This window comes from Somniosus microcephalus, chromosome 28 (assembly GCF_052327205.1).
Source record: "Somniosus microcephalus isolate GS21.2 chromosome 28, FLI_Smic_1.0, whole genome shotgun sequence".
In the NCBI taxonomy this organism is placed as follows: Eukaryota; Metazoa; Chordata; class Chondrichthyes; order Squaliformes; family Somniosidae; genus Somniosus; species Somniosus microcephalus.
Window position 1 is genome coordinate 31,997,547 of NC_141014.1, and position 25,221 is coordinate 32,022,767.

The 25,221-nt window shown below is 48.8% G+C and overlaps 1 protein-coding gene across 6 annotated transcripts in view; it reads left to right on the forward strand.

The window, feature by feature from the left end:
- The first annotated feature begins 16,878 nt into the window (after positions 1-16,878).
- The window catches only part of med25 (mediator complex subunit 25), a 51,444-nt gene continuing 43,101 nt past the window's right edge, over positions 16,879-25,221 (forward strand). For 3 of the 6 annotated variants that reach the window (XM_085969720.1, XM_085969718.1, XM_085969719.1), the window contains exons 1-3: positions 17,434-17,633; positions 21,372-21,551; positions 22,493-22,538. In XM_085969720.1, coding sequence (XP_085825846.1) covers positions 21,418-21,551; positions 22,493-22,538 — 180 coding nt within the window. In that variant the 5' untranslated portion in view covers positions 17,434-17,633; positions 21,372-21,417. Of the gene's footprint in view, positions 16,902-17,339; positions 17,412-17,433; positions 17,634-21,371; positions 21,552-22,492; positions 22,539-25,221 lie in introns of those variants that run through there. The other 3 variants (XM_085969717.1, XM_085969716.1, XM_085969715.1) reach the window with 3 other exon arrangements.

Genomic DNA, 25,221 nt, shown 5'->3' on the forward strand with positions numbered 1-25,221 from the left:
TCACTCCAACCCCTGAAACGGGAGCAGTGCCCCCCCCAACTGTTTAGGTAGTGCTCTAACTATACCGTCATATTGTGACTTTTCCTGGTCAACCATCCAGGAGAGAGTTAGGATGCAAAAATAGGCCTCTTGTCAACATGTTTTCCCCCCCCCCCCCTTCCAAAGGTCCCAGTGCTTCCCTTATTTGGAACCTTCAAAGACTGATTCAGGTGAACTTGTGTTTCTACTGTAGGGGGACTGGAGGTGAGGGAGGGGTAAATTGCTGGCTCATCTAGCTCATGTTGTCCTTAAACTGTTCTTAATTATCTGTTTAGAGTTTTGGAAAAACCACAATACCCGGTCAGATGTAGTGTATGTAGTTGCCATGGCTGCTGGACTTACTTGTTTGCAATTGGACCTGTTCCCCGAGAAGTCCAATTTCCAGCTTTGCTCTTCTTCCCCCGCCGCCCCCCCCCCTCCAATCACAATAGATAAACAAAAACCTTGGGGGGGCTTCTGTCTGTGAAATCGTTTTTTTTCAAAAAAGTTAAATTAAAGGCAAGGTGATCGCAAAATGCAGAAGGTAATGCTGGAGCAAGCCTTGTACTGTTTAGTCAGTGAGTGGATTGAGAGACACTGCAAATGGCCGCCGTTCTGGAGAAGAGGTGACTGGACACTGCAAATGGCTGCAAATGTAGAGAAGAGGTGACTGGACACTGCAAATGGCCGCCGTTCTGGAGAAGAGGTGACTGGACACTGCAAATGGCTGCAAATGTAGAGAAGAGGTGACTGGACACTGCAAATGGCTGCCGTTCTGGCGAAGAGGTGACTGGACACTGCAAATGGCTGCCATTCTGGAGAAGAGTTGACTAAAATGGCCACCAGCCTCGAGAGCCAGTGGCAACTGGACACAATTTTACTCTTGGTCTGGGGAGTGGGGTGTGAATGGAAATTGAAAATGGCTGCCAGTCTGGAGTACGTGATTGGACATTGCAAATGGCCCCCAGTTGCGAGGGACGAGCGACTGGACTCCGCGGTCCGAAGATTGATTTCTTTGGAAGCAGACCCCGGATTCAAAGACGCACCCATGCCGAAAATGGCTGCCGTAAATCCCTTTCCCCTGCCCGGCCCCTCCAAAAAAAACCCACAATTTAAAAAAAAAACTGAGCAGTCTAACATTAGCACTTGCTGCAAGTGAGAGGTTCTGGGTGTCCTTGACATGACTTTTGGCCAACTCTGGGTGGATAGGGGAAGGGGTAGGGTGGGGGCCAGGGGAGGTGGGGAGGAGAAGAAGCCCAACGAGAAAAGAACTTTGCGGGAGAGGTGCCGAGCTTTTTTTTTAAAAAAAAAAAATCAGTACTTTGAGGGTCCGGTTATGCGACACTGCGACATATTTTAAACCTACTTTCCGATTTTAATTGTAAAAGATTCCCCCCCCCCCCCGCCACCCCTCACCCTTTTAACACGAAGAATTAACTAATTTAAAGGAAAAAAAACAAAAAAAATCAAAACTAACGCTGGCTGAATATAATTTAATCGTTTTCAAGTTATTTAAAAGCATTTTACGGATTCCATGTCTCTTTTTTTTTTCCCCCTTCCAGTAAAACAAATTTTACAAAAAAAAAAAATTAGATTCTGTCCTTTTCGGGTGTTCACCTGTCGTAAGCGGTTTTTAAAACAATGGCTAATCGCCAAATCTCCAGTGTATATATTGTACAGAGCAAATGTCCATGTACTATATTGTATTTGAGAGCGCTAATCAAAACTTAACAGAGGAGAAAAAACACAAAGGTTGCTTAGCTGTGATGTTCAGTTTGACTGGACCTTATTAGTACCTGGTTTATATAATATGTTCTGAGACTTGTCAAGTGTCCTATTTTATTCAAAAAAAAAAAGGTAGTTTACGACAAAATGGAGCGACGCACCCCGTGGTGGAAGAGGCCGCCCTCGGAGGTGGAGGATGGTGGCCTGGGTTTGTGTGCGATAACCCCCCCCCCGCAATTCCGAGGGGCTCAGGTGGTTTGAGCTGGCGGTCGTGCGTGGCCCATACGGGACCGGTCGCTGTCAGAGCTGTTTTTTTGCAATCGGCCTCGGTTCCCGAGGTGGGGTGTTGAGGGAGGGCAAGAAAAAAAAAATCAGCCAGGGCCGCTGCTCCTGGTTTCCGGCGAACCCCCAGCTGCTGCAAGTGTGAGTGAGTGAGTGTGTGCGTGTTCATGTGCGTGTGTGAGGGAAAAGTGTCTGGTAAGGACAGCATCGTGCTCAGTTATGATGCCTGTCGTAGTTGAATATCCCGCGTGCGCATGTCAGCTGAGGGGGGGGGGTGGTTGTGCTGGGCCGTGACGCCTGTCTCGGTCGAATACCCCACCAGACGCTCGCTGTCTGGGCTTGCGAGCAAAGCAAGGTCACGCGGCGAGCGGGATATGCGGCCATCCCTCGGAAAGCACAGCGCTGGAGAGAAAAACCGTAATTAATGAATCCTTTTCACCCCTCCTGTGATTGATGGGCTCTTAAGAAAATATGCAAGCTGAAGGATTGTCAGCATACCCAGTTCTGAGCCAGGCCACCAAACTTCTAAATCGAATACCGTAACACTTCCTTAAAAATTGTTTTATCTTCCCGCCCCCACCCATTTTATTTCTGCCGATATATCCGTTCGCGAAGGCGATCGATGCATTTACATCATTGGCACAGACAGCAACAGAGCGTTGGGCCTGATCCCACCCCAGGAAGCCCCTGGTAGCGAGATTACCACCCTCCAACTGCACGCTATCAGTAGAAAAGTACTTCAGGCGCGCCCGTTAACCCTTCCCCAAGATATGTTACCTTTGTACGTATTTTGGAAAAATAATATAAATCACCGAGCGAAACCATAAAGAAAGAACTTGCATTTATGAAGAGTTGAAGTGGTGTCACTGTTGTAATGTGGGAAACACGGCAGCCAGCTTGCGCACAGCAAGCTCCCACAAACAACAATGTGCTAATGACCAGAGAATCTGTTTTTTAGTGATGTTGGTTGGGGGATTAATATTGGCCACAGGACAGCAGGGAGAACTCCCCTGCTCTTCCGATAGTGGCCATGGGATCTTTTACGTCCACCTGAGAGGGCGGACGAGACCTCGGTTTAACGTCTCATCCAAAAGACGGCACCTCCGACAGTGCAGCACTCCCTCAGCACTGCACTGGGAGTGTCGGTGTCTGTCTGTCTGACCGTACTTGCACTGGTACAGTCATTCTTTTAAAATGAAAGAAGCGATCAGGTGATAATCCCCCTCCCTCCCTCGCTTCCTTCTCTCGTGTTGATCTTGGCCGCAGTTTCTGTTGGTTTTACCGCCTTTCCTGTTGATTTGGACTTGTGGGAAAGGCAGATTTCTGTCTTCCCACCTCCTGATTTTCTTCTCCTACTCTGTTTCCTCGCTCCCCCATTGACTCACGCTGGGGTACAGTTCCACGGATGCTGATTGCCGTCTGATATTTCCCCCCCACGTTTCTATGTCCAGGGCAGCACGCATGGCCCTCCTGAGGTGAAGGGGCATCAAACTCAAACTTGATCCTTTTCCCCCTTCTAGCTGAGACATCCAGAGAGCTGATTTCTTCCCCCCCCCCCCCCCACCCCCGGCCTCCCACCCCGCCTCTTTAAACCGGGGGCGCCCAGGCCATTGCAGAACCCTTGCTGACGCTCTGGGTGACAGTTCTGTGAATTGAAGGTTTGTCAGCGATCTGCATGGTCCGAAGGTCCCACGCTGTCGTTTTATTTTCCCATTCCCTTCATTTATCCGTCGCCATTCCCTGCGACGTGAGGCTTGGGCCTGTGGCTGCTCCTAAGACTCTGCTTTGGCCCCAAGATCCAGGAGACTAGGAGCCGTATGAGGCAGGCTTGGCAAGTTGTGAGCAAAGAGTAGGCCGGGTCCCAACTACCTAGCAACCATCAAAATGAAGCCGGGTCGCGTGTGAAATGGAGGGGGAAAGGAAGGGTCTAGGTAAGGAACTAGGCCTCATTGAAGTGTGAAGGGGTGAAAGGAAGAGATCATGGGGCAGGGTCTACAAAAACAAGGCCTCATTGGAGCTGAACTTACTGAAAACTAAAACCAAAGAAAAGGGAACCATCTCAAGACCACAGGCCCACTGTTGAAGGAACAAGGGAGATATAATGCTGGCTCCTTGAAGCCCTAAAAATGATTGTACTGGACTGAGTAGGAAGGTTATAAACACTACAGAACCACTTATGACAGGGGCAATAAGATTTAAAATAAAGTACACTTTTATGGCCCCAAAATGGATATTTTCCTAAAATATATTTATGGTTTCATAAGAACATAAGAAACAGGAGCAGGAGTAGGCCAGTCAGCCCCTCGAGCCTGCTCCGCCATTCAATAAGATCGTGGCTGATCCAATCTTGTCCTCAACACCACTTTCCCGCTCTCTCCCCATAACCCTTGACCCCCTTGTAGTTCAAACGTCTGTCAATCTCCGCCTTGAATATATTCACTGACTCCGCCTCCACAGCTCTCTGGGGCAGAGAATTCCAAAGGTTCACGACCCTCTGAGAGAAGAAATTCCTCCTCATCTCTGTTTTAAATGGGCGACCCCTTATTCTGAAACTATGCCCCCATACTTCTAGATACCCCCACTAGGGGAAACATCCTCCCGGCATCCACCCTGTCAATCCCCCTCAGAATCTTATATGTTTCAATAAGATCACCTCTCATTCTTCTAAACTCCAATGAGTATAGGCCCAACCTGCTCAACCTTTCCTCATACATCAACCCCTTCATCCCAGGAATCAACCTCGTGAACCTTCTCTGCACTGCCTCCAATGCAAGTATATCCTTCCTTAAATAAGGAGACCAAAACTGTACGCAGTGCTCCAGGTGTGGTCTCACCAACGCCCTGTAAAGTTGCATCAAAACTTCCCTACTTTTATACTCCATACCCCTTGCGGTAAAGGCCAACATTCCATTAGCCTTCCTAATTACTTGCTGTACCTGCATGCTAACTTTTTGTATGTTGTAGGTTGCTATGGAAACGAGTGTTCGATCACACTGCACATCTGAGATACCGGTGTGAGCAGGCAGGGAGAGCGCCCTGACCATCGCTTGAGTACTGGAATTATTAATGTTCCATGCATATTTTTTCATCTAATTCACATTTCCAAGTGGAACTGGTTACCTTTATTTATTTCTCCCCCCCCACCCCGTGCCCACGTTTTCTCTCGTCGGGCTGGTAACGCTTGCTTGCGGTACAATTCCACAGGTTTCAGCAAGCCTCCAGTTCCTCGCTCAACTGGCCATTGTGTGTGTGTGTGTGTGAAAGAGAGCCTAGACGGCGAGGAGGCTATTCAAACTTGGAGGGCATCACAGTCGAGCTGGATCCCAACATTCACGCACGCGTGCTCTCCAGCAGTGGGGGTCACCGGGTTGCAATCTGAAGTCGGAGCTTCTAGTTAATAGATTTTAACAACTAGAGGCGGGAGGTGGGGTGGGCAGGTGGGTGAGGAGTCAGTATTTTGGATCAAAATAAGATTCCAGAGACCCCCCCACCACTCCCCTTATGGGTTAAAAGACCTTTTTTGGGGGTTTGCTTTCTTAATTAAAAATTAATTTTTGGATCTACAGATGTGTGCACGAGCGGACTGAACGGTCAGATGTAGGCATATCCTGTGGGTGGAGCTGTGAGAGCCTTTTGGAACTTGCGTTCATACAATAGTATTGGGTTGCCAACTCTGGCTAGACATATTCCTGGAGGTTTAATCACGATTCCCCCCTCCCCCCGCCTCCAACCACCTTTAATCCCCATCTCCCAATATTTTTATAACTAATAAACAGAGGTATTCAAACTGAAATGTTAAAAAAAAAACACTTTTTAAAAATTTTAAACGCTCCTCTGATTTTTCTCCCGAACAGTGTCCTGGAGATTAATTTTTAATCAATCCTGGAGACTCCAGATCAACCCTGAAGGGTTGGCAACTCTAGTCCGGTAATGCCGCTTATTCTACTCTGTGACTGACCGCCCCCCTCCCCCGCCATCCCTGTATCTCCTCACCTGTGTTTGCAAACCAGGATGCCAACCCTGGGTTATGCCAACTTAACCGTCGTCTATTTTTCCCCCCCTTGGGAGTGCCCCAGCAGATCTCCATTGGTTTGGTGAAGAGTTGGGACTCTTCTTGAGGGTGGTGGGGGGGAGAGAGAAGGATTTTCTGTGAGAAGAGTTGGATTTCTGTACCCTCCGCCCTGAAATGTTTCTGGGCTTGTTGCTCCTTGCCTGGCGCACTTGTGAGGGAAGATAAATAGCCAGAAAGAGACAAGCGAGTGGTTTGGATCCGGGGAATCGTCTGTTTATTTAACCAAAATAAAAAGGAAGTTGCTGTTAATTTTTTCCTTTTGGTTTTTTTGAAAAAGGAGAAATAAGGCAGCCCCCCCCCCCCCCCCACAAAAAATGGCCGCCCCTGCTCGGGTGTCTCGGTGAGCTGGTCGCACTGACTGACTGACTGCCGCGAGCCGCCAAGCTGGCGCCACTCGGAGGAAGATGGCGCCGGGGTGGGGGGGGGAGCCTAAGGTCGCCAACTCTGGTTGGACGTATTCTCCACCCAGGGAGGTTTCATCACATGACCTCCGACCTCCAACCACCCCGCCCCGCCATTGGTCGCCCGACACGTCTGCCCTCGCGGAGCCCCCGCCTTCCCGCAGCCAATCGGAAAGCGAACAGACTCTTTGTGGATGATTCTTAAGTGTCAGTCGAACAGCCCCTTTTTAACCCCCGTTTCCAATATTTTTTTTTATCACTAACAAATTAAAGCGATCAAAGTAAATTTTTTTAACAAAAGATGCAACGGTTTGTTTTTTTTTGACACCCTTATGATTTTTTTTTCTCCGCGGTTTGCGTCCCTCGAAGATTAATCTCAATTCCTAGAGACTCCCGAGGGCAACCCTGGAGGAATTTGGCAACCCGACGGGGAGGGGGTTGGGGAGGTCAAGGGTTAGAGAGCGCGCCACGAGGAGGGGGTGGGGTAAGAGGCAAAACCGTTAAAAGACGGTCTCGGCATGTCGCAAAGCTCCTCCACCCCGCCCCCCCCCCCCACTGGGGCAGTGCGCGCGGTGACTGAGAACGCAGGCGGCCATCTTGCAGGAACTCGCCGCTGCCACTTGCTTTTAAACCCTATTTGTCGTAAACTGCCTTTCAAAGTTGCAATGTTTTCATCCCTCTCTCACTCTCTCTCTCTCTCTCTCTCTCTCCATGTACTACTTATTATTGACTTTTTCTATGCTGTGTTCTAATTGTATAATGTTATGGCCTGAAAGGTATTGTTACCGTTTCTGATTTGTGTTTCTTGTATTGATGTTACATATATTATATATTTTTAATTGTTTAATAATGTCCTGCAAATGTTTTTCTTTCTCCTACTTCTTCCCCCCTCCCCTCCCCCACCTCCCTCGCAAAATGTAAAACTTGCGTTGTATACTGTGTCCACAGAATGAAAGAAAAACACATTCTTCCTCTGTATTTTGTTTTTTTCTAAAAAAAAAAAAAAAAAATAGTTTAACCTCTTTCGTGTTTTAAATGACGAATAATTCCTCTGCTGCCTTCCGAATTTTTTTGCTCTGGTTCAGTGCGGTCGTGCGTGACTCTCGCCAGTTGCCGCTGCCTGTGGCATGTGGACCTCCAAAAAGCTGACCTTTTTGGGGCGGTTTCGGCACCGGTCAGGGTCACCTCGCGGCACCTGGGGTTCGCGCGCAGTCCAGCAGAGGAGGCAAAGGGTTAGACCACCACCACCCCCCCCCCCCCTCCCCCCCCCCCCAATCTGGAGTAACTGTGTTCGGTTCTGGGCACCACACCTCAGGAAGGGCGTATCGGCCTTGGAGAGGGGCGCAGCACGGATTCGCCAGAATGATACCGGGGCTAAAAGGGTTAAATTATGGAGCACGAGCTTAGGAGTAGGCCGTTCGGCCCCTCGAGCCTGTTCTGCCATTCAATTAGATCATGGCTGATCTGTATCATTAGAACATAACAAAAGAAATAGGAGCAGGAGTCGGCCATTCGGCCCCTCGAGCCTGCTCCGCCATTCAATAAGATCATGGCTGATCTTCCACCTCATCTCCACTTTCCCACCATTTCCCTTGATTCCCTTAATATTCAAAAATCTATCGATCCCTGTCTTAAATATACTCGACGACTGAGCCTCCACAGCCCTCTGGGGTAGAGAATTCCAAAGATTCACCACCCTCTGAGTGAAGAAATTTCTCCTCATCTCAGTCCTAAATGGCCGACCCCTTATTCTGAGACTGTGACCCCTGGTTCTAGACTCCCCAGCCAGGGGAAACATCTACCCTGTAAAAATGTTGTATGTTTCAATGAGATCACCTCTCATTCTTCTAAACTCTAGAGAATATAGACCTAGTCTACTCAATCTCTCCTGATAGCACAATCCCTTCCCAATCCAGGAATCAGTCTGGTGAACCTTCGCTGCACTCCCTCTGTGGCAAGTATATCCTTCCTTAGGTAAGGAGGGTTAGGTTTATTGTTGCTAGGGTGGCCATTTTGGAACCAATTCCCCATCACACAATTTCAAGAAGCACCTCATTTTTTGTAATTGAAAAAAAAACGATTTAAAAGTAAAACTACGAAGGAAACAATTCCTGCAGCGGAGAAAGCGCAAGGATAAAATTACAAATGATTGCCACGGTTTTAGAACCAAGTTAGGCCTCAGTTGAAGCCTTTAAGCACCGACCTGGCACTTCCCCCCCCCCCCCCCCCCCCCAAAGGGCTGGGGGTGAATTTGATTATTAATTAAATGAATCTCCCTGCAGTGTCGGTGTGCCCCCCACCCCCAGCTCAATAGTAGCACTGTCAACTCCATCCGCCCGCCTTGTTTCCATTTCCCTTAATACTCTTGCCTAATAAAAATCTATTGACCACAGTTTTGACATTTTCAATTGACCCCTCCCCACAACCCCCAGCCTCAACCGCTTTTTCGGGGGGGGGGGGTGGCGGGGAGAGAGTTCCAGATTTCCACCACCCTTTGTGTGAAGAAGTGCTTCCTGACATCACCCCTGAACGGCCTAGCTATTAATTTTAAGGTTATGCCCTCTTGTTCTGGATTCCAGACAGAGTTTCTCTCCACCTACTTTGCCAAATCCTTTAATCATTTTTTTAAAATTCATTCATTGGATGTGGGCATCGTCAGCAAGGCTGGCATTTATTGCCCATCCCTAATTGCCCTCGAGGAGGTGGTGGTGAGCTGCCATTTCAGAGGGGCAGTTAAGAGTCAACCACGTGGGTCTGGAGTCACATATCGGCCAGACCGGGTAAGAGCAGCAGATTTCCTTCCCTAAAGGACATTAGTGAACCAGATGGGTTTTTACGACAATCTGGTAATTTCATGGTCACCATTACGGATACTAGCTTTCTAATTCCAGATTTATTTAATTAACTGAATTTAAATTCCCCAGCTGCCGTGGTGGGATTTGAACTCGCGTCGTTCCCCCAGATCATTAGTCCAGGCCTCTGGATTACTAGTCCAGTAACATAACCACTATGCTACCGTTCCCAATCTTAAACACCTCAATTAAGTCACCCCTTAATCTTCTATACTCGAGGGAATACAGGACTCGTCCATGCAAACTGTCCTCCATATTTTAGCCCTGGTATCATTCTGGTGAGGACATGCTGCACCGCTGTTGAGGCTGGAGGTCAATTGAAAATATCAAAACTGAGATTGATTTTTTTTGTCGGGTAAGGGGGATTAAGGGATATGGAACCAAGACGGGCGGATGGAGTTGAGATGCAGATCAGCCGTGATCTAATTGAATGGCGGAACAGGCTCGCGGGGCTGAATGGCCTCCGGAGGTTGGGGGGCTGAGGCATATTGTAGAGTAGAGGAGGCTTTACACTACAGCCAACTGGGGAAAGTGTTCCATTCTCCCGCACTTCACTTTGATGAATGTGAAATTCACACACGCACGCAACAACTCCGCAAGTCTGAAATAACAACTGAAAATGCTGGAAACACTCAGCAGGCCAGGCAGCATCCGGGGAGAGAGAAACAGAGTTAACGTTTCAGGTCTGGGACCCTTCATCAGAACTGGAAAAAGCTGGAGATATAACAGATGTTAAGCAGGTGCAGAGGCAGGGAAAGGAACTGCAGGAACATTCTGTGCTAGGGTAGAAGGCAGGAGAGATTAAATGTTGCAAATGGGGATGGCAGAATCATCAACAGCCTGGAAAAATGGGAGCAGGGATTATGGTCTGAAATTGTTGAACTCTATGTCGAGTCCAGACGGCTGTAAGGTGCCTAATCGAAAGATGAGGTGCTGTTCCTCGAGCTTACGTCAAGCTTCATTGGAACAGTGTAAGAGGCCGAGGACAGAGAGATCAGAGTGGGACGGGAGCGGAGAATTAAAGTGACAGGCGACCGGAAGCTCGGGGCACAAATCAGACCTTTTTTTATAATTGTCCTTGTAAGGTGCTGGGGCTTTTCCTGAGCTTTGGCGCCACCAGTGCTGGCAGCCTTCGGGCTCCTCCCTCAAGTGGCCGAGAACATGATAGTCGGTAGGCTATTCAACAGTGTGAGGGTGGGGATGGCGGGCGGGGGAGCACCGTAGCTGAAACTGATCTGCTTCTCACCCGACAACCACACATGCACTCACTTTGCAGCTTTGGGCCGAGTTGCAGTCAGGAGCGGGAACATTCGCTGATGAATCTCTCTCTTTCGCTCTCCCTTCCTCGCTGCCACAAGGAGTGGTTGAGGAGAATAACGTTAATGCATTGAAGGGGAAGCTAGAAAAACAGGTGAGGGAGAAAGGAATAGAGGGTTATGGTGATGGGGTGAGATGAAGAGGAGTGGGAGGAGGCCCGTGTAGAGCATGGACCAGTTGGTCTGAATGGCCTGTTTCAGTGCTGTACATTCTATACACTTGTCTCTCTCCCTCCCTGTCCCCCCTCCTCTTCCCACTCCCCCCCCCCCCTCCAAAAAACCTCCCTCTCTGTGGAAGCCTCTGATGACAGATAACGTTGAATGGGTTTGTGACACTCAGTTGAAACAGCTGGATTTGAAGTCCCGAGCACAAGACTGCCCTTGGTCTTAACAAAGTAGTTTCGCACCCTGGGAATCTGTGAGCACCCGAGAGCGAACGACAAATTACAATGCTGTTGCTGTGGGAATGGTCGAAGTGCTTCTCTCCCTCTCATCAGTCAGGACTGCCGAGGGTGGGGCGTAGAGCCTCAACTGCATTCCTGGCTGGTCTGTACGTCTTTGGGCCACGCCAGGGACTATCTTTATCCATTGGGGATAGTGTTATAATACAACGGCTTGGCGTACAGCTTTATACACCACAATTCAGAGTAAACCCAGCAGAATATACATAGATGGCGGCTCTGGTCACGGTAAAGCCTCCCCTCGCCCCATGAAGCTTGGCGAGCTGCTGCAGTCCATCCTGTGGATGGCACATGGTGCAACCGTGGTACACCAAGTGGTGGAGGGGGTGGATAGTGAGGCCGTCGCCGTGGACGCCGACCAAATGGTCTACTCTGTTTTTGGATGGGGTCGAGCTTCTTTGGACTGTTGCACCCATCCAGGTGAGTGGGCAGCGTTCCCATCACGCTCCGAACCCGAGCCCTTGTAGACGGCGGCGAGGCCTACGCGAGGTCAGGAGGTGAGCTGCTCCTCGCAGGATCCCCCGGTCTTGCGGCCACATTGTCGGTGTGGCTGGTCCAAGTTAAGGTTCTGGTCTTTGGTGATCGCCAAGCTGTTGGTGCGGGGGTATTTGGTGATGGTGGCGTTGCTGACGGTCAGGGTGACTTGGGTGAGCTCTCTCATGGTGAAGGTGGTAGTTACCTGGCACTTGTGTTGCACAAGTGTTATCTGCCAAGCTCTGCGTGTTATCCAAGGTCCCGCTGGAAAGGGCTGATTTTGCTAATTCCGAGAAGTTGTGAAGTTGTGCGGAATCATCAGTAAACCGTCCCATTCCTAACCTTATGATGGAGGGAAAGTCACTGCTGAAGCAGCTGAAGATGGTTGGGTCTGTGGATGCTTCCCTTAGGATCTCCTCCAGTGATGACCTGGACCTGTGATGAATGGCTGCCATCAATCAGGATCTTTGCGACAGGTATGACTACAGCCAGGGGAGAGTTTCTCCATCGATCTCGAGATTGCCAGGGTACCTTGGTGCCACACTCGGTAGAATGCTGACTTGATGCCTCCCCCTCCTCTGGAGCTGCTGACTTAGAATCCTAGAAATTTACAGCACAGAAGGAGGCCATTCGGCCCATCGTGTCTGTGCCGGCCAACAAAGAGCGATCCAGCCTAATCCCACTTTCCAGCACTTGGTCCGTAGCCCTTTAGGTTATGGCACTTCGAGTGCATATCCAAGTACTTTTAAATGCGATGAGGGTTTCTGCCTCTACCACCCTTTACAGGCAGTGAGTTCCAGACCCCCACCACACTCTGGGTGAAAAAAGTTCTTCTCAACTCCCCACTAATCCTCCAACCAATTACTTTAAATCTATGCCCCCTGGTTTTTGACCTCTCTGCTAAGGGAAATAGGTCCTTCCTATCCACTCTATCTGGGCCCCTCATAATTTTATACATCTCAATCAAGTCTCCCCTCAGCCTCCTCTGTTCCAAAGAAAACAACCCCAGCCTATCCAATCTTTCCTCATAGCTAAAATTCCCCAGCCCAGGCAACATCCTCGTAAATCTCCTCTGTACCCTCTCTAGTGCAAGACTGGCGGTGGGGTGTCCACAGCCCTTCATTACATCAGCCAAGTGGCCCTTCATGTGTCAACCCAGATAATAAATGTCTGCAGGATAAAGACAAAAGGAGAGGACTTGCCCTTGTATAGTGTCTTTCAAGACCTCCTAGGGATAGCACCAGGGACCCGGGTTCAAATCCGGCCTCGGGTGACTGTCTGTGTGGAGTTTGCACATTCTCCCCGTGTTTGCGTGGGTTTCCTCCGGGTGCTCCGGTTTCCTCCCACAGTCCAAAGATGTGCGGGTTAGGTTGATTGGCCATGATAAAAATTGGCCCTTAGTGTTAGGGGAGATTAAATACGTGGGGTTACGGGGATAGGGCTTGGGTGGGATGGCTGTCGGTGTAGGGACCGGGTGCTAGGGTTTGGATGATCAGCCATGATCTCGTTGAATGGCGGAGCAGGCTCGAAGGGCCGAATGGCCTACTCCTGCTCCTATCTTCTATGTTTCTAACATCCCAAACCATTTCAACGACAACTTGCATTTATATAGCACCTTAGACGCAGCAAAAACGACCCGAGGAGTTTCACAGGAGCGATTATCAGACAAAATCTGACACCGAGCCACTATAAGGAGATCTTGGGACGGGTAACCAAAAGCTTGGTCAAAGAATTAGGTTTTAAGGAGGCAGCCAATTTGCGCACAGCAAGCTCCCACTGCAATGAGATAATGATCAGATAATATGTTTTTTTTAGTGATGTTGGTTAAGGGATAAATATTGGCCCAGGACACCGGGGATAACTCACCTGCTCTTCTTCGAAATAGTGCCATGGGATCGTTTACGTCTGCCTGAGAGGGCAGATGGGGCCTCAGTTTAACATCTCATCCGAAAGATGGCACCTCCGACAGTGCAGCACTCCCTCAGTACAGCCAGCGGGAGCGTCAGCCTAGATTTTTGTGCTCAAGTCTCTAGAGTAGGAGTCGAACCCACAACCTTCCATCACTGAGCCATGGCTGACACCTGATAAACCGTTCCATTCTCGAAATAATCAGCTCGATCCTTGTAAGACGCCAAAGGCATCAAGCGTCTTGCTGAGCTCTGTGGACCTGAGAGGCACCAGCTTCGATCCTCCACTTTGTGCTGAATCACTTGAGCTCAACTGAGGCTGGGGGGAGGGGAGGGGGGTGTTGCATATAGCCTCAGCACCTGGTGAGTTATGGAGGGTAAAAAAAAAATCAGCCAGGGCACCCTGTCCAATCACCCTTAGTTGGAAAATCCCTCTCTGTCGATGCCAGTTAAGGCCAGCAGTGGACTCGACTTTGAAGTTGCCCCACAGTGGAAGAGCTTGCTGACTCTCAATGAGGCTCGTTCATGAACAATGGCCACTTGAACAAGGTTTCTGTTTACGTATCCAAGTTGTGAAATGGGACTCAGTCCCGTATGTGCTCTAGGGTCACTAACTCTCCAGGATTGCCCTGGAGTCTACAGGAATGAAAGGTTAATCTCCTGGACACGACTGCGAGCAACCCTGGGGGGAAAGAAATCATAGGCGTATTAAATAACGTGGCTTTTTTTCATTTTCTTATATATTAGTGATTAAAAATATTGGAGATCGCAAAAAGGGCTATTTACTGGGAGGAGCAGTTGGAGGCGAGTGATCGTGGGATGAAACCTACAGGAAGATCCCAGTGCAATCCGCGTGAAGCACTGGGGCTTGGTCTCGATGTAGTATAACATTCAGGGGGGAAAAAAATATGATGTACTGAAAGTAGGCAGTAATCACAGACTATTTTGGAGTCAGGTTTAAGAAGAATGATTGATCTGTGAAAGGCACATGACCATGGATCGTTATGGTCCTTGTGGATCCAGAAGGTGGCAGTGTCTGTCCCGGTATCATTGTAAATTCCAATTTCCAATTTTATTTGTCACATAACCAAATACAAGAAGTGAAATCCAGTCAGTGAAATGCTTTTTTCTTAACGAGCCGAGCGCACCAAGCAGCAAAGGACACTTAGCTGCCTGGTACGCACGGAGCCCGCAAGGACGGCAGCCATCTTCATCGGCGCCATCACAATAGGGTCCGCTCTCGCCTCGCTCCGCCTTTCCCGCACTCCTGCCCAACAATCTTCAGCCGCCGTGGTACCGACGTCCCGGGGCCTGCTTCTCCCTGGCTCTCCTTCGACCCGGTCTGACCTCCGAGCCTCCCACGGTGTCCGACCTTCCAGGGCATGCTCTTCCCGCCCTCGGTCCGCTGGCCGCCTTCCCTCCTACCGGTTCGACCTCCGAGCTTCCCGCCGAGAAGCTGCAGACTGATGTTAGCGGAACTAAGAGCAGCGACACTTACTTAATGGCTAATTTCTTCTAAAAGTCAGTGAGGTATTGAATCCACACCTTCATTGTCTGAACCTTATGGCAAAGTAGTTTGACCTATTTCACACTTTATTTAAATATTGGAGCTTTTTTTTTAATGTGCCTTATCCCTTTAATCATAAGACTCACCTTATATTTCTCACTGCTGCCAGTTTGCATTAAGATACACTCTTATCCCCATGAGAGGTTAGGCTTTAATCTGAAGAATGGAAACAAAGTGGTGATATGATTTCTCCTTATGTGACTCAGTGACAAATTTTGTTTCATAACGCTCCTGTGAAGTTTTACTACGTTAAAGGCGCTATATCAATACAAGTTGCTGTATGATGAATGCACCAAAGATCAAGGCTTGTTCAGATGAAGGATTATTTCTGAGGCGTTCAGCTGCCTTTTTCATTCAGATGCTGAGCGATGTGTTCTTTGCAAAAAGGAACATAGACGATAGGAGCAGGAGTAGGCCATTCGGCCCCTCGAGCCTGCTCCGCCATTCAATGGGATCATGGCTGATCATCCAAATTCAGTACCGTGTCCCTGCCTTCTCCCCACATCCCTTGATCCCTTTAGCCTTAAGAAATATATCCAACTCCTTCTTGAATATATTTAATGAATTGGCCTCCGCTGTCTTCTGTGGTAGAGAATTCCACAGGTTCACCACTCTCTGGGTGAAGAAATTCCTCCTCATCTCAGTCCTAAATGGCTTACCCCTTATCCTTAGACTGTGACCCCTGGTTCTGGACTCCCCCGCCATTGGGAACATCCTTCCTGCATCTTGATAATGACCAGATCATCTGTTTTTAGTGATGTTGAGTGAGGGATAAATATTGGCCAGGACACCAGGGATAACTCCCCTGCCCTTCTTCGAAATAGTGGCCGTGGGATCTTTTACGCCCACGTGAGAGAGCAGACGGGCCTTAGATTAACGTCTCATCCGAAAGACGGTACCTCTGACAGTGCGGCACTCCCTCAGCACTGCACTGGAGTGTCAGCCTGGATTTTTGTGCTCAAGTCCCTGCAGGTGCTGGACCTTTCCTTTTCGTTCGCCCCGACTGCCGCCTCCCACCCCCTCTCTTCCGCGGTTACGTGCGCACCCGGGTGTCTCTGGAGATGGAGGAGGTGGTGTCCGTCTGCCCGCTCCAGGTCTGCCGCGACCGGTGGGCACCGGAGGGGTCTGGAGGGCTTCATCACCACCACCTAGAAACAAAATTGTGATTTGATGTAAAAACAGAAAATGCTGGAAATACTCAGCAGGTCAGGCAGCATTTGTGGAGAAAGAGAAACAGAGTTAACGTTTCAGGTCGGTGACCCTTCGTCAGAACTGGAAAAAGTTGGAGATGGAACAGGTTTTTAAGCAAGTGCTTTAAGTGGATGAGAAAGGCAATGGCGGATAAGATGGCGGCTCCCTCTGACGTCACCAGAAAGTGCTCTATCAAATCCGTCGGAGGGGGCGGGGCTCCCTCTCGTCACCTGATGCGGTGGCTGAAGCCGGAGGGGTGGAGCAGCGGCTCTATCACGTGGTGTGACTGAGGTGACGTAATATGGGGGGGCGGAACAGTGCCTCAATCACGTGCGACGCAGCGTCGGGGGGGGGGGAGCAGCGGCTCTATCACGTGCTGCTGTGTGACGTAGTGGGGGTGGAGCAGCGGCTCTATCACGTGGTGCTGTGTGACGTAGTGGGGGTGGAGCAGCGGCTCTATCACGTGGTGCGAATGTGTGACGTATGGGGGGGTGGTGAAGCAGCGGCTCTCTCACGTGATGCGGTTCTGTGAAGCCGGAGTGGGCGAGGCCAGTAGAGCGGTTCCGTGAAGCCGGAGTGGGCGAGGCCGGTAGAGCGGCTCCGTCACGTGATGAGGTTGTGTGAAGCCAGAGTGGGTGAGGCTCCGTCACGTGATGCGGTTGTGTGAAGCCGGGGTGGGTGAGGCTCCGTCACGTGATGCGGTTGTGTGAAGCCGGGGTGGGTGAGGCTCCGTCACGTGATGCGGTTGTGCGAAGCCGGGGTGGGGGAGGCTCCGTCACGTGATGCGGTTGTGTGAAGCCTGAGTGGGTGAGGCGCCGTCACGTGATGCGGTTGAAGCCGGGGTGGGGGAGGCTCCGTCACGTGATGCGGCTGTGTGAAGCCTGAGTGGGTGAGGCGCCGTCACGTGATGCGGTTGTGCGAAGCCGGGGTGGGGGAGGCTCCGTCACGTGATGCGGCTGTGTGAAGCCTGAGTGGGGGGAGGCTCCGTCACGTGATGCGGCTGTGTGAAGCCTGAGTGGGGGGGAGGCTCCGTCACGTGATGCGGTTGTGTGAAACCTGAGTGGGGGAGGCTCCGTCACGTGATGCGGCTGTATGAAGCCGGGGTGGGTGAGGCTCCGTCACGTGATGCGGTTGTGTGAAGCCGGGTGGGTGAGGTTCCGTCACGTGATGCGGTTGTGTGAAGCCGGGGTGGGGGGAGTACCAGTGAAGGAGGTTGGAGCGGAGTGAGTGGGCGCTCGAGCTGCTTTGCTTCAGGGCCTGGTCGCACAGGCCGCGGGAGTGAGGGGGGCGAGAGAGCCCGAAACCCCCAGCGAAAGGGGGCTAAACTCCGACCGTGCGATGTGGAAAGGTCTCCTAGGCCCCGCGAGGTTCGTTGATGAGTTAAATTGTGAAGCTGTCCTGTGAGCTGAAGTGGGGACTGTTTCAGGGGAGCAACCATTGCTGCACAGCAGCTATTTATAGCAAGGAAAGTGAGCCTAATATTAGCATTATTATTGCTAATGTTTGAGAGGAAATTATTTGCATCTTTTAATTAATTTTTTTTTCATGAAATTTGCTGTTGCTTTTTCTTTGTGCTTTTTGGTTGAACTTTTTCAATTGTCAAAATGAATAATGTGCCTGTATCATCTTTACTGGATCCTAGTTGTTGATGATCACAGGGAGTCCAGACTGAGTGTTGTCTTCAGCTTCAGAGCCCAGAGGACCAGGATTTTAGTCCCCAATTAAAAAAAAATTATGCATTCGGTCCTTATTTTTCTATGTCGCACTCTTGTTGCCTCTGAGTCAGCAGGTTGTGGGCTCCAGTCTCACTCCAGAGACTTGAGCACATAATCAACACCGACACTCCCAGTGCGGCGCTGAGGGAGTGCTGCACTGTCTCCGGTGCCATCTTTCGGATGAGACGTTAAACCGAGGCCCCGTCTGCACCCTCTCGGGTGGACGTAAACAATCCCGCGGCCACTATTTCGAAGAAGAGCAGGGGAGTTCTCCCTGGTGTCCTGGGGCCAATATTTATCCCTCAACCAACATCGCTAAAAACAGATGATCTGGTCGTTATTACATTACTGTTTTTTGGGAGCTTGCTATGCGCAAATTGGCTGCCGCGTTTCCCTACATTACAACAGTGACTACACTTCAAAAAGTATTTCATTGGCTGTAAAGTGCCGATATCGAGAAAGATGCTTTACAAATGCAAGTCTTTGTGCACATTTATAATGGAAACTACTTGTCACGCCTTAACAACACACTGCCTCCACTGGGAGCGGGCGTATTGACAGCATGATCAATTTGCATAGTGGGACAGTCTCTCTTTATAAGTGAGATGTAGAAATTTACAATGGAAAAAGTTGATGGGGAAACAGATGTAAGATGTTTTAATATATTAAATATTGATAAAATTAATTATTTAAAGTATATGCCTTTGTATAATCAAAGATTCTATAGGAAGGAACTTTACAATGAAGGACCCCTTTTTGGTTGAAGAGATTTTAAGCCTATGTTTCTGCAGGCACCTGATTTTGAAATCTAATGCATCTTGTAAAAGATTTCCCTTTTCCCACCCTGCTGCCTGTAAGTTGCTGGCTATTGTTGGGACACAGGAACTGTTTGGTACTTTGCGTCTGAGTCTAAAAGTAGGTCGGCAGCTTGACTGTGGTTGGCATCACAACCAAGCCTGATCTTGTTTACCAACCGTCGGCCGAGTGCACTTTCCCGCAGGAGTCACAGAATAAACGATCAGGAGTAGGAGACCAGGCTGATAGTTCCGACCAGCTTATTGCAGGAAGGAACCGAGACCAATTTTAGCAGCCCAATTGTTACTGTGCCTTTGGATCAGCTATCTTGGGAGAGGCCAGGGTTTAAGCCTGGCACTTTTCTGGTCTGTGTGACTCTTGACAGTACATTTACCTCCTCCGACCATTACGGGTACAAACCATCAGCAAGGAAATAAAGTTGCTCATTACATGACCTAACTTCCCAAAAATCGTCTGCTTTCAGTCGTCACATCTGTAAAACCACCCTCTTTCCGCCGCGCGCCCCCCCCCCCCCCCCCGCTCCACTAAAACAAGGAATGCTGCGTCATTGAGACGGTAAGTCCCAAAAAGTTTGCAAGTCGCATATATTAAAAATAGAACTGTCCCATCAATGATGCCTGGTCACTACATCTGGTGTTAAGTCATTGAAGTGTTGTGGTGTGGGCTGGCAAGAGTTGGTTCATGCTGGTGATTTCCCCACGGTGCACGCTACCAATCTTGGACTGTCTCTCGGCAGAGTCGCTGAATAGTGTACACCTGAAGCAAAGCCCAAGTCCTAGGCTTCGTTCATAAACTAAATAATCATAGAATAGAATAATCCGCCACAGAAGGAGGCCATACAGCCCGTCCTGCCAGTGCTGGCTCTTTGAAGAGCGATCCAATTCGCCCCACTCCCCCTACTGCTTCCTCCTAGCCCTGCACATTTTTCCTTTTCAAGTATTGATCCATTTCCCTTTTGAAAGTTATTATTGAATCTGCTTCCACCGTCCTTTCAGGCAGCGCGTTCCAGATCATCATAACTCGCTGCGTAAAAACAATTCTTCTCTCCTCTGGTTCTTTTGCCAGTTACCTTAAATCTGTGTCCTCTGGTTATCGACCCTCCTGCCAGTGGAAACAGTTTCTCCTTATTTACTCTATCAAAACCCCTCATAATTTTGAACACCTCAGTTAAATCTCCCCTTAACTTTCTCTGCCCTAAGGAGAACAATCCCAGCTTCTCTAGTCCTCTCCTTATAACTGAAGTCCCTCATCCCTGGTACCATTCTAGTAAATCTCTTCTACACCCACTCCAAGGCCTTGACATCCTTGGCCAGCAATAGTTTACCTTGGGGAATAATTATGATGTAACAATGAAAAGGAATTTGAGGTTGACAATTGATTGTCGTGGGGCCTCCAACTGACCTAAAATCTCAGGATAGCGGGTCTTTTTGGGACTGTAGGCAATGTAGGTATGTTGGCCTTTGTAGCGAGAGGGTTTGAGTACAGGAACAAGGATGTCTTGCTGCAGCTGTACAGGGCCTTGGTGAGACCACATCTTGAGTATTGTGTGCAGTTTTGGTCGCCTTATCTGAGGAAGGATGTTCTTGCCATGGAGAGAGTGCAGCGAAGATTCACCAGGCTGATACCTGGGATGGCAGGAATGACGTATGAGGAGAGATTGGGTTGATTGGGCTTATACTCGCTGGAGTTTAGAAGAATGAGAGGGGATCTCATTGAAACTTATAACATTCTAACAGGACTAGACAGACTAGATGCAGGAAGGATGTTCCCGATGGCGGGGGAGTCCAGAACCAGGGGTCACAGTCTAAGGATAAGGGGTAAGCCATTTAGGACAGAGATGAGGAGGAATTTCTTCACCCAGAGTGTGGTGAACCTGTGGAATTCTCTACCACACAAGGCAGTGGAGGCCAATTCATTAAATATATTCAAGAAGGAGTTAGATATATTTCTTAAGGCTAAAGGGATCAAGGGATATGGGGAGAAAGCAGGGACAGGGTACTGAATTTGGATGATCAGCCATGATCTCATTAAATGGCGGAGCAGACTCGAGGGGCCGAATGGCCTACTCCTGCTCCTATCTTCTATGTTTCTATGCCTCACCCCCAACCCCTCCCCCAATTACAGGGTTCTTAAAGTAAAGACCTCAAAGCCAATGTTCCCTCAAAGCTGCATGGCCACGCAGTAATCTGCAAGGTCCCACGCCGGCCGCTCACGGGCTTTTGCATTGTAAGTACCGCACATGCGTAGAAATTTAAAGGGACCATGCATTAAAAGAAAACCGGTCACGCAGAGCAAAGCGCAGCTCACAGGGAGTATTGTTCATAGCGCCTATCCCCATTAAATTGAATTGGAAGTTGATTTTCTCCACCCTATTCACCAGTTTCCACAGCCAACCCCCCTCCCCCCCCCCCCCCCCACAATCCCAACCGCCTTGTCCAGGCAAATTTCTATAGGATCTAATTTTGTATAAACCACTATTACTTGGTGGCGTCGCTGTGCTTTAGCCCGAAGTGTATTGGAGTTGGTTCTGTTCACCCAAAAATAAAATGCCCTGTATTCTTTCTCCCGATACAGCTGCCTCAGTGTGAAAGGGAAGGTTTCTCAGTGACTCACAGACACCATGGTTGTGCCCCCCATCGATACACCCACTCCTCCCAACATGGTGGCAGATGTAGTTTTCGTTATCGAGGGCACAGCGAACCTTGGGCCGTACTTCGAATCTCTTCGGAAACATTACATTCTTCCAGCAATCGAGTAAGTGTACTGTGTATGATTACCTGAGTCAGACGAGGTCAACTAAAGTCTCTTTTTTTCTATGTGACTACTGTGGCCTAGTGGTTATGGCTTTGTGCCGGCGTCCCAGAGATCATGACTTCAAACCCAACTGGTTCATTAATGTCCTTCAGGGAAGGGAGCCTGCCACTCCGATCCAGTCACGCCTACTCGTGACTCCAGTTCCGCAGTATGTGGTTGACTCTCGTGCCCTCAAGGCAACAACAATAACAACTTGCATTCATCTTGTTTATTATAGAAAAAAAACCGCGACCTCTACCACCTAGAAGGATAAGGGCAGCGGGCGCGTGGGAACACCACCACCTCCAAGTCACACACGCACACCATTCTGACTTGGAAATATATCGGCCATTCCTTCATCGTCGCTGGGTCAAAATCCTGGAACTCCCTCCCTAACAGCACTGTGGGAGTACCTTCAAGAAGGAAGCTCACCACCACCTTCTCAAGGGGACAACTAGGGATGGGCAATAAATGATGGCCTTGCCAGCGACGCCCACATCCCGTGAATGAATTTAAAATAAAAAGAAATTCATGGAGAAGTTAGTGAAGCTTTGTTTCTGCAGTATTAAGTGTGCAGGAAGTTAGAGCAGTGATCTTTCATCCATGAGTTAGTGCTTCAAAACAAGCCCAGAGTAAAGGAATTGATGGTTTGTTCTGTGATCTCCAGAGGTAGATCATAGAATAGCATGGTACAGCACAGAAGGAGGCTATTTGGACCATCGCCCCTGTGCCGGCTCTTTGAAAGAGTTATCCAATTAGTCCCACTTCCCTGCTCTTTCCCCACAGACCTGTAATTCTCCCCCGCCCATCTTCAAGTATAAATTATTTTCCCCCTTCAAGATAAATAGCGAAGAATATAGATTAGACATCGATCTATGAAGAGTTTTGTCTTTCTTTTGCAGGTATTTTAACGGTGGTCCTCCGGCAGAAACGGACTTTGGTGGTGATGTATGTCAGCTTGTTGAGTGTTTTGTTATGCTTGAGTGAGCCCTCAAGGTGCTTCTTAAATTCTGGCATGCAATAAAAAAGCATTTTTTTTAAAAATTGTTAAAACAATTCCTGGGCCAAGTGATTGGGCATGGGGCAATGTCTCTCAACAAATCCCCACTCATTTCTGCAACCGTCTTGTGCAGCACCGCCTGGGTACCGCAAACTTGCAGAAACGTTCCCGGAGGCAGTTGTTGCTTTCAGAGCGGATTCAAGTGCTAACCAATCACGTGTCGCAACAATTCCACTGGAGGATGACGTGCCTGTACAGAAATAGTCATAGTGCAATTCAACACAGATGTCATCAATGGAACGGTCCATCGAGAATAGAGAGAAGTAACGCATACATGGGAGGAAAATTCTAGGGGTGGGTGGTGTGTGTCTTTTTTTTCCTGAGAGCGTAATAACTGACATGAATCTTGTCATCCATGGGAAATCACAGAAACCTCACAGTGCAGATAGAGGCCATTTCGGCCCATCGAGCCTGCACCGACACATATCCCACCCGATCCCCGTAACCCCTACACCAACACATATCCCACCCTACCCCTGTAACCCCACGTATTTAATCCCCCTAACACTAAGGGTCAATTTTATCATAGCCAATCAACCTAACCCGCACATCTTTGGACTGAAATGACTTATGAAATAATACTGGGCGGCCTGCTGGTGGCGCTGTCCAGGGAGAGTATAAATACTTGGGCACGGGCCCAGCTTGCTCAGGACATTCTTTAACAGGAACTAGTGAAGGACACAACTAGCTCTCCATGTTGAAAAACAGTTGATTAAAGCCTTGTTTAATACTCGGACCAAGTGCCTCGTAGTTTTCTTGCGTCAATAACCACTTTTGTTTTCTTGTTTCTGTTGCAAGGCTGCTTGCTCCCAAGCCTTCTCCAACTTGAGCAAAATACCGCGGATGCTGGAAATCTGACTGAATTGAGATGGGGGGGGAAAAAAATGCAAATCTGAAATAAAAAGGCAAAAAATGCTACAGTGCACAGCAGGTCCATAACTATCTGAAAGAAAGAAAGAAATAAAATAGTTTCCTTCCCCATTTTTGTCTGTCTGTCCCCCTCCTGAAAGTGCTAATTCATGTTGGGTTGTGGTTCCACTTGAGCAACTGGATCCTTCAACTCCCTATTCACCCAAGTGCCAAAGCAATGGGGGACTCGAGAACAAGGAGGCATAATCTTAAAATTTATAGCTGGGCTGTTCAGGAGAGAAATCGGGATCCACTTTTTCCACAGAAAATGTAGATCTGAAACACTCTGCCCACCCGCCCTTCCCCAAAAGGCGCTGGATGCTGGGGGACAATTGGAGCTTTCAATAGATTTTTATTAGTTAAGGATAGAAACATAGACAATAGGAGCAGGAGTCGGCCATTCGGCCCTTCGAGCCTGCTCCGCCATTCAATGAGATCATGGCTGATCATCCAAATTCAGTACCCTGTCCCTGCCTTCTCCCCATATCCCTTGATCCCTTTAGCCTTAAGAAATATATCTAACTCCTTCTTGAATATATTTAATGAACTGGCCTCCACCGCCCTCTGTGGCAGAGAATTCCACAGGTTCACCACTCCCTGGGTGAAGAAATTCCTCCTCATTTCAGTCCTAAATGGCTTACCCCTTATCCTTAGACTGTGACCCCTGGTTCTGGACTCCCCGGCCATCAGAAACATCCTTCCTGCATCTAGTCTGTCCAGGCCTGACAGAATTTTATAGGTTTCGATGAGATCCCCTCTCAATCTTCTAAACTCCAGTGAGTATAAGCCCAATCGACACAGTTTAAGATAGAGCAAAGGAGGGCAAAGGGCATGATCAAGAGGGGCAAAATAGCTTACGAAAACAAGCTGGCGGAAAATATAAAAACTAACTCCAAAAGCTTTTATAAATATATCAAAAGGAAAAGACTGGTGAAAACCAAAGTTGGTCCATTGCAGTCAGATACGGGGGAATATATAATGGGAAATAAGGAAATGGCAGATCAACTAAATGCATACTTTGGGTCAGTCTTTACGAAGGAAGACACAAAAAACCTCCCTGGGATATCGGGAAAAATAGGGACATTGGCAAAGGAGGAACTGACGCAAATCAATATCTCTAAGGATATGGTGTTAAGGAAGCTAAAGGGATTGAAGGTGGACAAATCCCCAGGGCCTGATAACATGCATCCTAGGGTACTGAAGGAGGTGGCCCTAGAGATAGCGGATGCACTAAGGATGATTTTTCAGAATTCATTAGACTCGGGAACAGTGCCGATGGATTGGAGGGTAGCTAACGTTACCCCACTATTCAAAAAGGGGGGTAGGGAAAAAGCAGGTAATTACAGACCTGTAAGCCTTACATCAGTTGTGGGCAAAATGCTGGAGTCCATCATTAAGGATGAAATAGCGGAGCACTTAGCAAATGGGGACAGGATAGGACAGAGTCAACATGGATTTACAAAGGGTAAATCGTGCTTGACTAATCTATTGGAATTTTTTGAGGGAGTAACTGGTAGAATAGATGGGGGAGAGCCAGTAGATGTGGTGTACCTGGACTTCCAAAAGGCCTTCGATAAGGTCCCACATAAAAGATTAGCATGGAAAATTGAGGCTCATGGGATAAAGGGGAAAGTTTTGGCGTGGATAGGGAACTGGCTGTCA